Source organism: Stenella coeruleoalba (assembly GCF_951394435.1).
Source record: "Stenella coeruleoalba genome assembly, chromosome: 15".
Classification (NCBI taxonomy): domain Eukaryota; kingdom Metazoa; phylum Chordata; class Mammalia; order Artiodactyla; family Delphinidae; genus Stenella; species Stenella coeruleoalba.
Window position 1 is genome coordinate 61472306 of NC_137161.1, and position 14434 is coordinate 61486739.

General features: G+C 46.1%; 2 protein-coding genes across 6 annotated transcripts in view; one reads left to right on the forward strand and one right to left on the reverse strand.

Moving 5' to 3' along the window:
• The first annotated feature begins 240 nt into the window (after positions 1–240).
• On the forward strand, positions 241–14383 carry NTAN1 (N-terminal asparagine amidase). 3 transcript variants are annotated; one of them, XM_079944079.1, is made up of 10 exons: positions 272–459; positions 5966–6068; positions 6145–6210; positions 6495–6603; positions 8479–8552; positions 10157–10210; positions 10756–10809; positions 11854–11951; positions 13282–13395; positions 13815–14383. In XM_079944079.1, exons 1-10 carry the CDS (start codon positions 379–381, stop codon positions 13992–13994), a joined length of 933 nt encoding a protein of 310 aa, XP_079800205.1. In that variant the 5' UTR covers positions 272–378; the 3' UTR covers positions 13995–14383. The 3 variants fall into 3 exon arrangements, with proteins under 3 accessions (XP_079800207.1, XP_079800205.1, XP_079800206.1); XM_079944081.1 differs by lacking the exon at positions 5966–6068 and having other exon boundaries at positions 241–459; XM_079944080.1 differs by lacking the exons at positions 5966–6068; positions 6145–6210 and having other exon boundaries at positions 329–459.
• Positions 13324–14434, reverse strand: part of PDXDC1 (pyridoxal dependent decarboxylase domain containing 1) — a 50126-nt gene continuing 49015 nt past the window's right edge. For 2 of the 3 annotated variants that reach the window (XM_079944078.1, XM_079944076.1), the window contains exon 24: positions 13324–13449. In XM_079944078.1, coding sequence (XP_079800204.1) covers positions 13390–13449 — 60 coding nt within the window. In that variant the 3' untranslated portion in view covers positions 13324–13389. The remainder of the gene's footprint in view (positions 13450–14434) is intronic. The other variant, XR_013831499.1, reaches the window with a different exon arrangement.

The following is a 14434-nucleotide window of genomic DNA, read 5'->3' on the forward strand; positions in this document are numbered from 1 at the left end:
GCGGCGACCCCAGAGCCCGCACTCAGGCCAGGTTGGCTGAAATGTGAGCCACGCTTTCAGAACTACATTTCCCAGCGCCCCTAGCGGAGGCGGGGCGCTCCCTCCCGTTTGGACTACGTTTCCCATGGGGCCATGCGCCACCCACCTCCCCCCCCCCCCCCCCCCCCACCACCATAGATTTCCTCAGCCTCTTGGGGCTGCACCGCTTCCGTCGGACTCCACTTCCCGGTGGCACCCGCGGCTGGGCGCGGCGGCGGGGCGGCCCGAGAGAGAGGGCGAGGGCGAAGGCGAAGTCGAGGGCGGGGGCAGGGGCGGCGGGCGGCCCGCGGCTGAGGAGGCCACCGCCTCCCTGGGCCTGTCGGGGCGGCCGCCTCCGCGATGCCGCTGCTCGTGGAGGGGCGGCGAGTGAGGCTGCCGCAGTCCGCTGGGGACCTCGTCCGAGCCCACCCGCTTCTGGAGGTGAGCAGGGCCCGGGCGGGGGGCTTCGAGGCTGGCCCGAGGGAATCTGCAGGCGGTCCAGAGCCCTCCTCACCCCGCCGCCACCACCCGCTCTCCCCGAATCAGGCTCGAAACTTGGCGCAGCGGAGGTGCTATCGGCACATCCGGAGCCCAGGCCGCCGGCAGCAGAGTTTCTGCCCTCGCTTGAGGCATCTGTGGAGCTTTTACCTTCTTTGGACCTTAGAGGGCATCTGCTGAGGCCCCTCTTTTCCAAAGGAGGGAACGGGGGCCCAGAGAGGTTAGGTGACTTGTCCAGGGTCGCCCAGCACCGCGGCTTGAGGACACCCCGGGACCCCCTTTTTCCAGACAGGGCGGTCCCAATCTCCAATCCGGACTTGGCCCGTTTAGGCAAATCTGGGCAGCGCCCTTGCTCTTTCCCTCGCCGGGGATCCCCACCCGTGGTGAGCGCGGCATCGTCCTTGGGTCCTCAGGAAGCAGGAGGTTTTCTGGGGTGGGCAGGGGCATCCTGGCGGGTCGCCTAGTCTTCTAGACCCGGGATCTGGGGCTCCCGGTTAGTTTCAGTCGGAAGAAAGGGCCCTATTTTCACCCAGCTGGGGCGTGTTGAGGAACCACACCCTATGGAAGGGTTTTTTGTTTTGTTTCCTGCTTTTGTCCTTAGATGGACCTCTGAACCCTTAGTCCAAGCTTATGCAGAGACTGTTTAGAAAAGGGTTCTTACTGTAAAAAAAAAAAAAAAAAAAAAATCCGAACCAAACCTCCCACTTGCCCCAGATCCAGTTAAGGGGAAATCAACCATTTCATTGATTTAAGAGATTCATGTTGAGCCTCTAATGTACGTTGCCTATGGTGTTTGCCTCTTTCCCCACAATCAGGACATTTATAGGGTGGGGATGTTTTTTAATCACAGGGTGGCTCAAATACCATGACTGTTAATTAAGTGCCATAAAGGGAAAAAAAAATGCCCCTTTTCACTCTGCAGAGTGAAGCCGGGGAACCAGATTGAGTCTGTAGGCTTAGGGAAGGTATTTTTGGGTTTTCTTTTGTAACAGTTGCAGGGTGATTTTGTCTGCATGCTTGTTTTGTTTATTTTCCTTTGGTCTCGCCCCCAGAATGTAAGCTTCCTGAAGGCAGACAGTGTGTCTTTGTATCCTCAGAGCCTAGGGCAGTCCCTGTCAGTGAATCTGTGCTTTGTAAATATTTGTTCCACAAATGTCTGAGCAGAATGACCCCTGAAAATGACCCAAAAGATGAGGCGGGGGGGGGGGTGTTACTGACAGGGAAAAGAGGACAACTCTGTGTGGTTCTCAACTTGCATTTCAAGAAAACAGTAGTGATATTAGCCAACACATATGGGGCACCTAGCAGACACTAGGTTAAGTGTTAAATACTTTCCTTGTACTGTGTCACTGCCACACCATGAACTGGTGTAGTTGGGAGTACGACTCACCAAGGGAGAAAAATTGCAGCTGCCTAAAGAATATAGGTGGCACCCTATTTTTACGTCTGCTTGAAATTTTCTATGATAAAAAGTTAGATCAGTGTCCAAGGCAGCCCCCTAAGTGTGTAGAGAGGGGGGAATGAGATGAGATACCAGGGCGGCTGGACCCCTAGAAGGGAGGTTTGGCCTCTCTGGGGAGACGTGGCCTAGAAATGCTGTGTAGCGGGGACCAGTTTGCCTTACAGGAACGGGGGGGGCGGGGGTGGGGGCACTTCCATCTCGGCAGCCTAAGGGAAGAGGGGGAGGGCATTCTAGCTGAGCAAGCTGGACTGTGCCCCGTGGCCCCTGGGCGGGAGGGGAAGGGCCCCGAAGGCGGGTGGACTGGCCCGTTTCCCTGGCAGAGAGGGCAGGAGGGGCAGAGTGGAAGATAAGCTGGGAGGGGTAGGTCGTACCTACGTGGCAGGGGTTTAGATGGATCTTTCAGCAGACATGCAGTGTGGAGAAATGAAAGGTTTAATTATTTTTTTAAATAACAAGTAGTGTTCCCTTGGTAAGAAAATAGAAATTATAAATCTCAAAAAGAAGAAAAAAGAATCTGTGACCACAACCATGCTTCACATTTTGCTATACTTTTTTACATGATAGCGTTACTATATATTCTGTTCTATAATGTGTCTTTTTCATGTGACTGTAGGTTGTGAGTATGCAGTAGCAGCACTTACAAGCCTGTCCATAGCTATGCTTAGCATAGGATAATAGTAACAACAGCAACAATGATAGCAGTGCCGTGGAACTTGCTGAGCATCCCAGCCCTAGGAAGCAGGTACTGCTCCTGTTCCCATTTTACAGATGGGGACTCTGAGGCACAGAGGGTGGAGTAAATTGCCCAAGATCCCACATCCTGTGAGTGGTGAAGCCTGGATCACAACCCAGGTGGTCCGCCTTTGCCTCTAGAGCAGCAGTGCTCAATATGTTAGCCACTGGCTGCATGTGGCGATTTACATTTAAGTTAATTAAAATTTAATAAAATTTAAAAATCAGCTCCTCAGTCACAGTAGCCGCGTTTCAAGTGCTCGACAGCCACGTGTGGCCAGTGGCTGCTGTATGAGACAGGGCAGGTACAGATCCTTGCCATCGCTGCAGCAAGCGCCTTTGGGCGGTGCTGTGTAGAGCCTTTGTTCTTAACCAGTCACTGGATGCTCAGGAACTGGTCCTGCGGCCTCTTGAGAAACAGTCCCATGGAATTCCACGTAACTTCGTTCCTGCCTTTAAGCATGCGCAATATTTATGCTCTTTCCCCATTAGGAACGTTCACAGAGCTAAATCTCTATAAACCCCTGTAATTATTCCTCAGAAGGGTTTTTTTGAGCAGAAAAGCGGGGTCAGGACAGGGGACCAGAGGTGGGGAATGGTGACAGCCACCCCCTACAGACCTGCTGTCAGTTAATCCTCCCGCAGCCTAAGGAGTGGCCGTCATCAGCCCCGTTTCCCAGAGGAGGGGACGGAGCACCGAAGCTCAGCCTAATGCCCAGGTCACTGGCTCAGGGAGAGGCCCCCGGGCACTATATTGTAGGAATTTAGGTGTAAGGGAAGAAAGGACTGAAATGAGGTAGCGCCCGAGGGGTGGGAGGAAGGCTCAGTTCTGAGGGCTGCGCCTGGCGGCACTCTCATACTTGCTCTCCCGTTTTCTTCAAATTTCAGTGTCACTCATAAGTAGCTTTCTGGGGACACAGCCACGGCCACTTGTCATGTGTCGTCTATGCTGCTTTCACGCTGAGGAGCTGAGACCGCACGGTCTGCAAAGCCCAGGATACTTATTGTCTGGCCCTTTCCTGAAACAAGTGTACTGACCCCTGCGTTAAGAGAACAGTGCCATCCAATAGGGATTGGGAAATGAGGATGAGCCGTAGCAGGGAGAGACTGAGGGAAAAGATATTTTTTCGTGAATCTGAGCGTCCAGCGAATAAAAAAAGTTCAGAAAAAGTTCAGAAAACGACTGCTTTTATTTCAGAAAGGATGCGAGTTTATAAAGTAGGACTGTGTGTTTTTCCACAGAGGAGAACTTTGGCTAACCTTTTTTCATTTTTTAAAGTGAAAGACGAAAGCAACGTTGCTGTTTTCACTTTCTGGCCATTCTCTCTCCTGATAATTTGTGCTTCTGTTTCTCTGGGAAATAGTAGGAGCTGTGTCGATGAGAGACATTGTGATTTTTGGTCTTGGGCACGCAAGTGATAATTCATTTCTCAGAAATAGCTTTGCTTTTGGGTGGTGACCAAGTTGTGAAAATAAGTGGTAAAAATTTGCCGTGACTTCTCCCTCCCCCTCCCCGAAAAGAACAAAAAGAGGTAAGTATTAAAGGAATAATAAGGAAATTCTGCATTCTCCTTTATCTTATCTTGAATTAAGGTGAGAAATGGCGTGAAAATGAAAAGTGCTTACTGCTATGAGGTGTTGTGAGTTTTTGCACAATTGGCTGCATCTCTTTCTCCCAGACTCAGCCGTCCGATCACACACTGCACTTCACTCAGTCCTTAGTTCCTTTCTTCTTTAAAAAATTTTTTTTATTGAAGTATAGTTGATTTATACTGTTAATTTCTGCTGTACAGCAAAGTGATTCAGTTATATATATACTCTTTCATATTCTTTTACATTATGGTTTATTACAGGATATTGAATATAGTTCCTTGTGCTGTACTGTAGGACCTTGTTGTTTATCTATCCTATATATAATAGTTTGCATCTGCTAATCCCAACTTAGTTCCTTTCTTAAGTGGAGGGGCCAGTCTCACTATAACTGCTGCCTTGCTTCCAATTAATGAAAGTTTATTAAAAGAGAACCCTCTAGAACTCGTCAAGTGTATTGTCATGTTTTTTTACATCTCTTGTATTTTGTTAAGTAAGCAAGTACTAACCTAAATTAGCACCAACAGTGAGGAATGGCCAGAAGCCAGTATAAGACCATAAAAATATTTCCTGGTCTAGACAGTACACAAGCTCTGTATTTGCACACGTGGTTAGGAAATTGTTTATTGAGGAGTTTATTTGTTGCAAGTAAGAAGAAAATTATGAAACATTTTAGTGATGCCTCAATTTGATGTTTTTGAAGAAAAAAAAGTTTAGTTCTCATGAAAGAATTAACCACCTGAGTTTTTTCCCCCCAGGCTTACTAATAATTTATACAAATATTCAATTAGTCAGAATTTTCACACCTAATATTAACCTGTCTTTTCATAAATTTGCTTATTTATGAGGGCTCCTTTTTGGTTTTCTACTTTAGTAACATAATTACATCATAAGACATTTGGAGAATAGAGCGACAGTTAAATGACTTGTGTTTGCCCTGTTCTAACACAATCATGGTTATATTGGTGAATTTCCTTCCAGTATTTTTCCCTATATGTGGCGACATTTTTAGCATTGTTGTATTAACAGCATATTTGCAGCTTAAATTTTTTTACTTGAATCTTGCTCTTCAGTTTATATTTCCAAGCTCTTTTCCCATAGTCTTCATTTTTTCATGTCTGTGCAGTTAGCAGTTGTGAGTTGGTTCTGCATAATTTACTTGCCTTTTCTGTGGTTGTCCCCAGCTTTGTGCCATTCTCGATAACACAGGGATTGAGTGCATTTTAGGTTATTTCCACAGTACAGATTTCCAGAGGTGGGAATTACTAGATTAGGAGACAGGTAAGGTCTGGATCCCTCCTCCTCTTTAAAGAAAGTGAAGGTCTGTGATTTCTGAGCCACCCAATCCACTAGTCCATATGATCTGATTCTCTTTACAATTGTAAAGAATGGGGAAAGATTTTTGCATCTTATTTCATAGGTACTAGGGTCTTGTTCTATAGGGTGAAAAAAGAACAGAACTTCCTTGTTTCCTTCACATTGTTCCACATGGTAGTTACTGCTGCTGCCTTTTTATTTTAGCTTTTCTGTCAGATAATACACACACCTCAGACCTCACAAGTGTGTGTTTCCCACGTAGGGCACACTTTGGCTCTCTCCACCTCTCTAGTCACTCAATCCTCACTAATTTCCATCACTATTTTATTTTTTTTTTTAATTAAACAGGAAAGAGCCAGACTTCTCAGAGGTCAGTCTGTTCAACAAGTGGGACCCCAGGGCCTTCTGTATGTTCAGCAAAGAGAGCTTGCAGTGACCTCCCCAAAGGATGGTAGGTTAGGAAGCAGTGAATTGGGCGTTATCCCCAAAGGCTATTGGATATTTTATTTTATTTCTTTTTTAAACAGGCTCCATCTCCATTCTGGGTTCTGATGATGCCACCACTTGTCACATTGTGGTCCTGAGGCACACAGGTATGATGAGAGAGATGAAGGAAACCGTTAACTTAAACGGACCCGACACGTGGGACCATGAATTTCTCGATTTGCGTTTCCTGGCTCCGCTTACCTCTTCTCCATCTGCATGGCCCCTCCCTGTGGCCCTGGTCAGATGGGTTGGCTGGGCAGCCCAGACGTCTCTATTTTTCCTTTTACAGGCTGTTCAAAGATGAGGCGGTCCGAATGGACAGGCGTAGACCTGGCCTGCTGCCCGAGTTCTCATCGGGAATAACATGAGTCGTTTCACCCTTGTTCTTCAGGTAATGGGGCTACCTGCTTGACACATTGTGACGGAACTGACACCAAAGCTGAGGTCCCCTTGATCATGAACTCCATAAAATCCTTTTCCGACCACACTCAATGTGGAAGGTGAGCTCCACGCTACTCTGTTTTGTGATATTGGGAACTTGACACCATCACATAGAGGGAACAGCCGTGGCAGCTGTTCCAGCAACGTGGCCTGTCACCAGCACAGTGGCCGCCTGGTCCCCCTGGAGCAGAGCGTGGCCCAGCGTCGGCCCCTCGTCAGTAGTTGCTGAGGGAGTGAATGGGTGGCGGGTACGAGGGGAGGTTTGACTTTGAATCTGTAGTTCTGTTCTCAGTAATGTCCTCTTAGATGTCCGTTTTGCGGACATTGCCTTGTTACATCCCAGCGGTGGAATCTCTTCATTCTTTCAGCAGTTGTTTGTTGAATGTTTCCTGTGAACTAGAACTTGTTTTAGGGACATAGCAGTGAATGGAGTAGACAAACCCTGCCCCCGCGGGGCTCATATTCCATAGCAAGGAGATGTCAGCAAAACAGGATTTTAACGGTGGACAGGGCTCTGAGGAAAACAGGGCTGGGGAGGAGCCGGAGATGGCCGGGAGGAAGGGGGTGCAGTTCTCAGTGTCATGGATTCTGTATGACAGCTGACGCCTGCCCTGGGTGTCCACCACAGCGCCCAACCCTCTCACCGGTGACAGAAAGCATGACCACCTGTTTCACATGTGCGGCCCCGAGATTCAGCTTCCCAGAGTCACAGGGTTAGTTAAACGGGAGGCCCATGACCCCAGCCTGGCTGTCTGGCTGGTACTCACGCCTGTCCTCTCCCCTTTCTCTCTCGTTGGCGGGCCTGGCAGGCATCTCATCTTATTTGAAGTCTAAGGCAGCAGTTCATTTGAATGAACTAGTCATATGCAAGTTCTTAGAATTCCAGGGCTTTAAAAGACCAGCCTCTCTGTTCTGAGTTTCACTAATGTAACACAGAGCAGTTTTAAAATTTAACTCTTCTCCTGCCAGGTCTGCGACAGGCTGGGCTAGCCTCACGGCTTTGTGGCTTGTGCAGTCGCCAGACTGCTGGGCCCTCCAGGTTACGTAGCCGGACTGGGCCATGGGCCCAACTCCGTGATTCTCAGCACACAGTTGTGAGATAGAAGATGTCATGAGGCGACTTGATGCTTTGCCCTGTGCTGCTGATGCAGAAGATTCTGGTTCATTCCTCAGGAGGATTTCGTCTGTCAGTAGAAGGGATGTGAAATACGGCCACACTTTCCCAAGCTCTGGTTGCCAGGTTGTCATAGGCTGAGGACCAGGGGTTAGCAGAGAAGTGTGCATGGGGCACTCAGGGTTAACAAAGTTAGTGTGGTCTTTCCAGCTGTAGGGCTTCCTACCTGGAGCTTTGCTGTGCATGGTGACTCCCTTAGGGAGTAGGCAAGGCTTCCCAAACTTATTTAACCCCAAGAACACTTTTTTCTGTTTCATGAGGCCAGTGTTCAGGGGAACACACTTTGGGAAAAGCTGGTGTTGTAGATAAGCATGTGCTTTAGACACAGACGCAGTTTCCTTCTCTGTGAAACGGAGATGCAAACCCATCTCTCCACGACGCTGGTAGAGAAGACGGCGTCTGTGCAGGGAAGGTGTCAGTCCCGCCCTTCCCAGTTCTGCACCCCAGGTCCTCTTAGGCTGAGACTTTTAAGAGGTTTTGGAAGCATCCCGCTCGGGGCAGGTCCATTGTGTGACATGGTTGTCTTCTTCCAGAGCAGCCTTTTTCACCCTGTGCCTCGAGGTGGCATCATGTTGGTGTTAAGACACAGCTCCGCTCGGCCCCCAGGCACCCGGGCAGGGTCCCAGTGTGCCGCATGGGTTCTTGTGCATGTGCTGAGGTGTAAACGGGGCCCGGGAGCCGAGAGCTAAAGTTCACAGCAGACCCAGCACACGCTGTCCCGTGCTGTTCGGCCTCTGACCACCTCCTGTCTCTTTGCCAGGCTGGAAGTGCACCTCGTGGGCGGCTTCAGTGATGACAGGCAGTTGTCACAAAAACTGACTCATCAGCTTCTTAGTAAGTTCACTTTCTTCCTCAAATTTGATAAAAATATGTATCTATTTTTGCTTAGATAAAAATCCCAATTAGCACAGAACCCAATTAGTATCTATTTTTGCTTAGATAAAAATCCCAATTAGTACAAAATCCCAATTATTAGTACAGTACAAAGGGGTGCACCTGCTTGGAGCCACACAAACTGCTCAGCTTGGAATCTTCCATAAAGACAGGATAGCAAAGAGCTAAATGCTTAGAGGTAATGGGATGGGGACAAGATTTTCTTTCAAAATAGCAGGTGATGCATCCCAAAATAGCAAGTGCTGTGAATTGTTTGAAAACAAGAACCACCTTCTGGGCAGAAATGTCCATTTTAATCTGAAAAGAATTAAAACCCCGATAAAAGCCGATTTTTCCCCTGTTAAATTAGCAAATATTAAAAAAAAAAAAAGATGTTCTTTGATTAACCATGAGGCAGCGAGGTGGGTGTATTCCTGCAGCACTGGAACATACTTTGGTGTAACCTGTCAGGAAAGCCATTTGGCATCATGGTCCATCATGGACCCAGTAATTCCCCTTCTGGGAATGTATTATAAGAAAATAATCTGAAATGTACACAGAGATTTATGCCCAAAGATGGGCAGTAGAATGTTATTTACAATTGGAAATAATCTAATGTCCATTAGTAGAGGAACAGTTATATAGCCATTAAAAAATAATACTTATGAAGAGGTTTGAATTACATGAGAAAATACATATGTACAAAACAATCAGGATATAAAATTGTCTACATCTGAGCTCAGCTGTGCATGGACAAATATGGCAGGAAACATACGAATGTTAACTGCTAGGATTATGGCCATTAAAAGCCCATACACTTATATCTTTAAAAACCCACATATTCTTTCCACTCTGCTGTATTTTCCAAATTTTTCATAATGATCAATTTTTTTATGACTGATAATCAGGAAAAAAAAGTTATTTAGGAAAAGGGTAAAAATCTTATGAATTTGTCCCCCCAGCCTCTCAGAATGGAGAGAAGAATGGAAAGCCTTGGTCGAAGTTTCCTTTGAGCTTGAGGCTAGGAGCACATCTGTCCCTTGGCAGGCAGGGTTCTGGGCATCAGCTCATGTGGATCTGACCTCTGATAAGAGGCCAGGTTGTGACCGGAAGGCTAGTGGATCCGACTCTCTGTCCCCTTCTTGACTTGTTCAGCATATGCTCTGCTAATTAAAGGAACTTTTTTTTTTTTAATTGTGTGTCAAATGCCTGAAATCTTTTGAATACTGCACACAGCTCAGAACTGGCTTACATATTGGCAGATGGATTTTGTTTTTTTTGTTTTTGTTTTAGTATTTATTTTTTTTAGGCTGTGCCGGCTTAGTTGCGGCACTCAGGATCTTCCTTGTGGCACGCGGGATCTTTTTAGTTGCAGCAGCATGTGGGATCTTCTTTTAGTTGCAGCGTGAGGACTCTTAGTTGCAGCATGCACGTGGGATCTTGTTCCCAGACCAGGGATCGAACCCAGGCCCCCTGCATTGGGAGCGAGGAGTCTTACCCACTGGACCGCCAGGGAAGTCCCTAAAGGAACTTGTTTGACATCAGTTTTTAAATTCTCATCGTAGGTGAATTTGACAGACAGGAAGATGACATTCACTTGGTGACATTATGTGTGACAGGTAAGTTCTGCCATCTTTCCCAAAGCAAAGCTGTAGATTTCGGGGATGTTTTGCCCTTGCTCTTAAAGCAGGACCCAGCATCCGTGCCTCAGTCGCAGACGGCACTGTTTGTCAAATGCTTTGATGCCTTCTGGCTTTTCCCATATCTTCTGGGATGGCCTTCCCCGCCCTTCCCACTCCAAATCCTGCTCAACCTCAGTTGAGATCCTGACCCACCCCCTTGAGTGCAACTCCTCTGTCCTTCCTTGGGATTCTCAGCAGTCTGCTCTGTACTCCTGGGAAGGTGGAGGGGCCAGATCCCGGAGAGGAGCTGCCGCCACGCGTGTAGGCGGCTGGGAGGCCCAGACTCTGGAGAGGCGGTTTGTTCGCTATAACCTTACTGCTCTGGGGCTCAGCAGGGAAACAGGGACACAGTCCCTTTCATGTTCTGATTTCCCCCCCTTTTGCAGTGGGGACTCCTCCTTGGCCTTTATTTATGGAAAATAAAAGCGATTGTTGGTATTTATTAAAAATTGATCTTAAAATTTCTTTTTTTTACGTGTTAGAATTAAATGACCGGGAAGAAAATGAAAACCACTTTCCAGTAATTTATGGCATTGGTAAGTAGCATGTTGATCGGAGGGTTTATTGGTCTCACACTGACAAGACAAGCTCCGGTTAAATGCCGATTCCACCAGCTAATAAGCCCGTTGCTGTCGGTGTGTCACAGCCTTAGGTTCTGATCCTGACTTCTCGGTGTATTTGCTGGGAAAGAAGCTTACCTTCTCTAACCTTTATCTACAAAATAGAGAAAACATCCACATCCTAAGGCTGTGAAAAGAAACAGGGTAGCAAATATAAAGTGTAGGCATCACCCCCATTAGGAGAAAGCTGAATGTCAGTGGTCTCTGCTCCCCCAAGAGGCCTCTCTGCTTTTTTCCAGCCAGTGCTCTGGGGGCTGGAGCAGGGCATTTGAATTTGAATCTTAGGGATTCAGTCGAATCCCTAAGAAGATTCAGTTGAATCTTCTTCCCTTCTTAGGGAACTAATTAAGGTTTTGATTGAGAACAAAGATCCTACAAAGGAAAGTGTGCAACCACCAGGCTAAAGAAAACCCAGAACTTTCCTCCCTCCTGTAACAGCCCCGAGGACTCCCAAGGCTGTAATAGGGTGAGCCTGCCTGTCTCTACAGAGGGCTCCTGCCATATCTGTGATATTTATTTGGCTGGGCGTTCACTGCTTTATTCTCTATACTTTGTATGTCTGAAATAGTAAAAACTAACAGACAAACACCAGATTTGGCCCCAGTCCCAGGCCATGTTCGCAGCCGTGTTTGGTCACAGGGCTGACCAGCGAGGCTTTGCCACGCACTGCCTGAAGAGATGGTGCGCCTCCTGTGGGGGGGGCCCTTGGTTTGGAACCAGGTCTTACCTAGTCCAGCTCAGGCCTCAGCTCTTCTCAGCGAGATGCTTGGCTAAAGGGTTGCATTATCCCTTTCCAGGAAGGTAGATGCTACAGACACCTAAGAGTAACTTTGTTCAGTTTCCACTCTTTTCTCTCTGAGGGAGACTCATCCATATTCTATTACATGTGGTGGTAGAAGTGTGAGACTGTGCCAGCCCTTGTGGCTTTTGTCAGGGAAGTCATCCTGTTGTCCCTCACAGCTGTCAACATCAAAACCTCGGAGATCTACAGAGCCTCCTTCCAAGACCGAGGTCCAGAGGAGGAGCTACGTGCCGCACGAGCTTTAACAGGAGGACCAGTGAGTTTGATTATCATCTTTGTGTTACAGGGTTAAGGAAAAAAGGGGGGCATCAAACTCCAAAGTCTTAAGTTTTATAGACCTTAGAAATGAAAAGTTTGTCACTTCTTTAAAGTTGTACATGATCAGGAACCATCACGAACACGTCACGTAGAATAATAATGAACGTTTTCAATTATAAGCTCAAGACCCCAGTTCTCTGCCGTGAAGATGTTGGGGAGGTATGTGAACACCCAGCACCCAGATCCAAAGAGAACGAGCCCCTTTTACTTTGTAAGGACTTTACCAGTGAAGCTGCTGCAGAGAAAGGCGAGCTAAGGGGGAAGAAGAGCCTTCTCCCCTCTGCACCTCAGGATCACACTCTCCTCCGGACCAAGTAACTGAAGACCAGTTTGCTGGGATGAATTGATTAACCCCCAAAATAATCAAATCACTTTAGGAGTCTGATTGCTTTAGGGTGCTTTTTAATTAAGTAACACCTTCATTTTAAAAGTTAGAAAAATAAAAACCTAAGACTTACACATTGAGGAATGGGTGAAAGAATCCTTTTAAAATGCTTAAAGTGAAAAAAATAGAAATCGCATTCAGAGCACCCAAAAGAAATCTGCTCACTTATGAAATACTGCCACTTTCATTGGAAATGTCTGGATTCAATGGTCTGTTCTGCCAACCCTTTGACATTGTTAGGGTTCCTTTTGCAGCCTCTCAAGTAGCATAACAGCCTTGATTTAGCTAAGATTCAGGACATATTTCAGTCTCAGTAACCAAAATTGAACATTGCTGGTGAAGCTGAAAACTACCATTGGCACATTTGAGAATTCAGGGAATTGATCATTTGGCAAATTAACATTTTTACAAATTGGTTTTCCCCTTCTTCTGATGGGGCAATGGCATGTGTACTTTTAAGTTTCAAGGTTACTCGGGGTGTGAATAATGAGGCAGTGTTTCATGTAGCATTGAGGAGTGTGGACTTCAGTCAGACACACCTGGGTCTGGGCCTGGCCCTAACTCTTACGGACATGTGACCATGGGCAACGGGCCCGTCTCTCTGAGCCTCGGGTTTCCAACCAAAATGGGAAAAATGCCATCTTCCTGCAGGACTGTTGTCAGAACTAAACAAAGTAATGTCTGTTTCCCACAAAGTGTAGTACCAGAGAGGTGGAAAGTATTCAGTAAGTAGCAGCTTCTGTTACTTATGAGACAAAAATTGAAAGAAGCTTATCATCCAGACAAATGCCTTAATTTCAAGACTACACTGGAGCTTGCATTAAAGGTAGGGTTTAAGCTGATAACATTCCTTAAATTCTATCCTTGAAACGTTCTTTTTTAGATGATTAGTATTTACGATGCAGAGACAGAACAACTTCGTATAGGACCATATTCCTGGATGCCATTTCCCCATGTGGATTTCTGGTTGCAGCAAGATGATAAGCAAATACTAGAGGTGAGAATTTACAGGTTGGGTAAATCTTAAATCTGTGGACCTTGGTTTCCTCATCTGTAAGGAAAAAAAAAAGGGATTAGACTAGATAACAGCAGCTTTTCCTTCAGTGTTTGGAGGATGCCATTGGCAGACCCTGTTTAGCTGCTGTGTCAGTCAGGGTAAGTGGAGTCCTGGATGGACATCTACACAGGGCAGCAGTAGGCAACCAACTGTTTTGTTCTCATTAACCCAGGACACCTCGTTTCTTATGTAATTTTACAAATTACATATATATATATATATATATATATATATATATATAGATCTGAGAACAGCCTGATTAATGTTTAAGGAGCAGAGAGAGACTCTGACATCTTTATCAAAGTAGGGAACAGAGCAGGGTTCTTCTCTCATGCCCCAAATCTTGTTTGTTTTTCCAGAACCTTTCCACGTCACCTCTGGCTGAGCCCCCCCACTTTGTTAAACATATTAGATCTACCTTGATGTTTTTAAAGAAATACCCTTCTCCGGCTAACACGCTGTTTCTTGGAAATAAGGCTCTACTCTACAAAAAAAATGAAGATGGCTTATGGGAAAAGATCTCTTCTCCAGGAAGCTAAAAATAAATAGGAATTACCAAAGAAAGCAACTTTTTGGCATGACAAAAGACCACTGGTGGAGGTAGGAAAGAATATCCATTCTACATCCATTCAGTCTTAGGTCTCTTTCCTTGCTCCGTGTTTTTCAAATGACTTTAAAATAAAATCTTATTTTGGCAAAGGCATTTGTTTAGGTTTACTTTTTGGTTAGTAATGAGAGGCAGAAGAGAAGCCAGCTTTCTCACTGTGCTATAAGCAGCTATTTCAGATACTTGGGTAAGTCTAATTCTGCTAAATTAGTGAATAAGGGAAAAACTGTCATCTATTTTGTTTAAAAGAACTATTTAAAATGCAGTAAAGTTCGGTGAGAATTTATACATCTCACAGAGATTTTTTTTTTGACCTCAAAATATTTTAGAAGCATCAAATCCAAAACTGATGTTATATTTTTAGAAACCTTT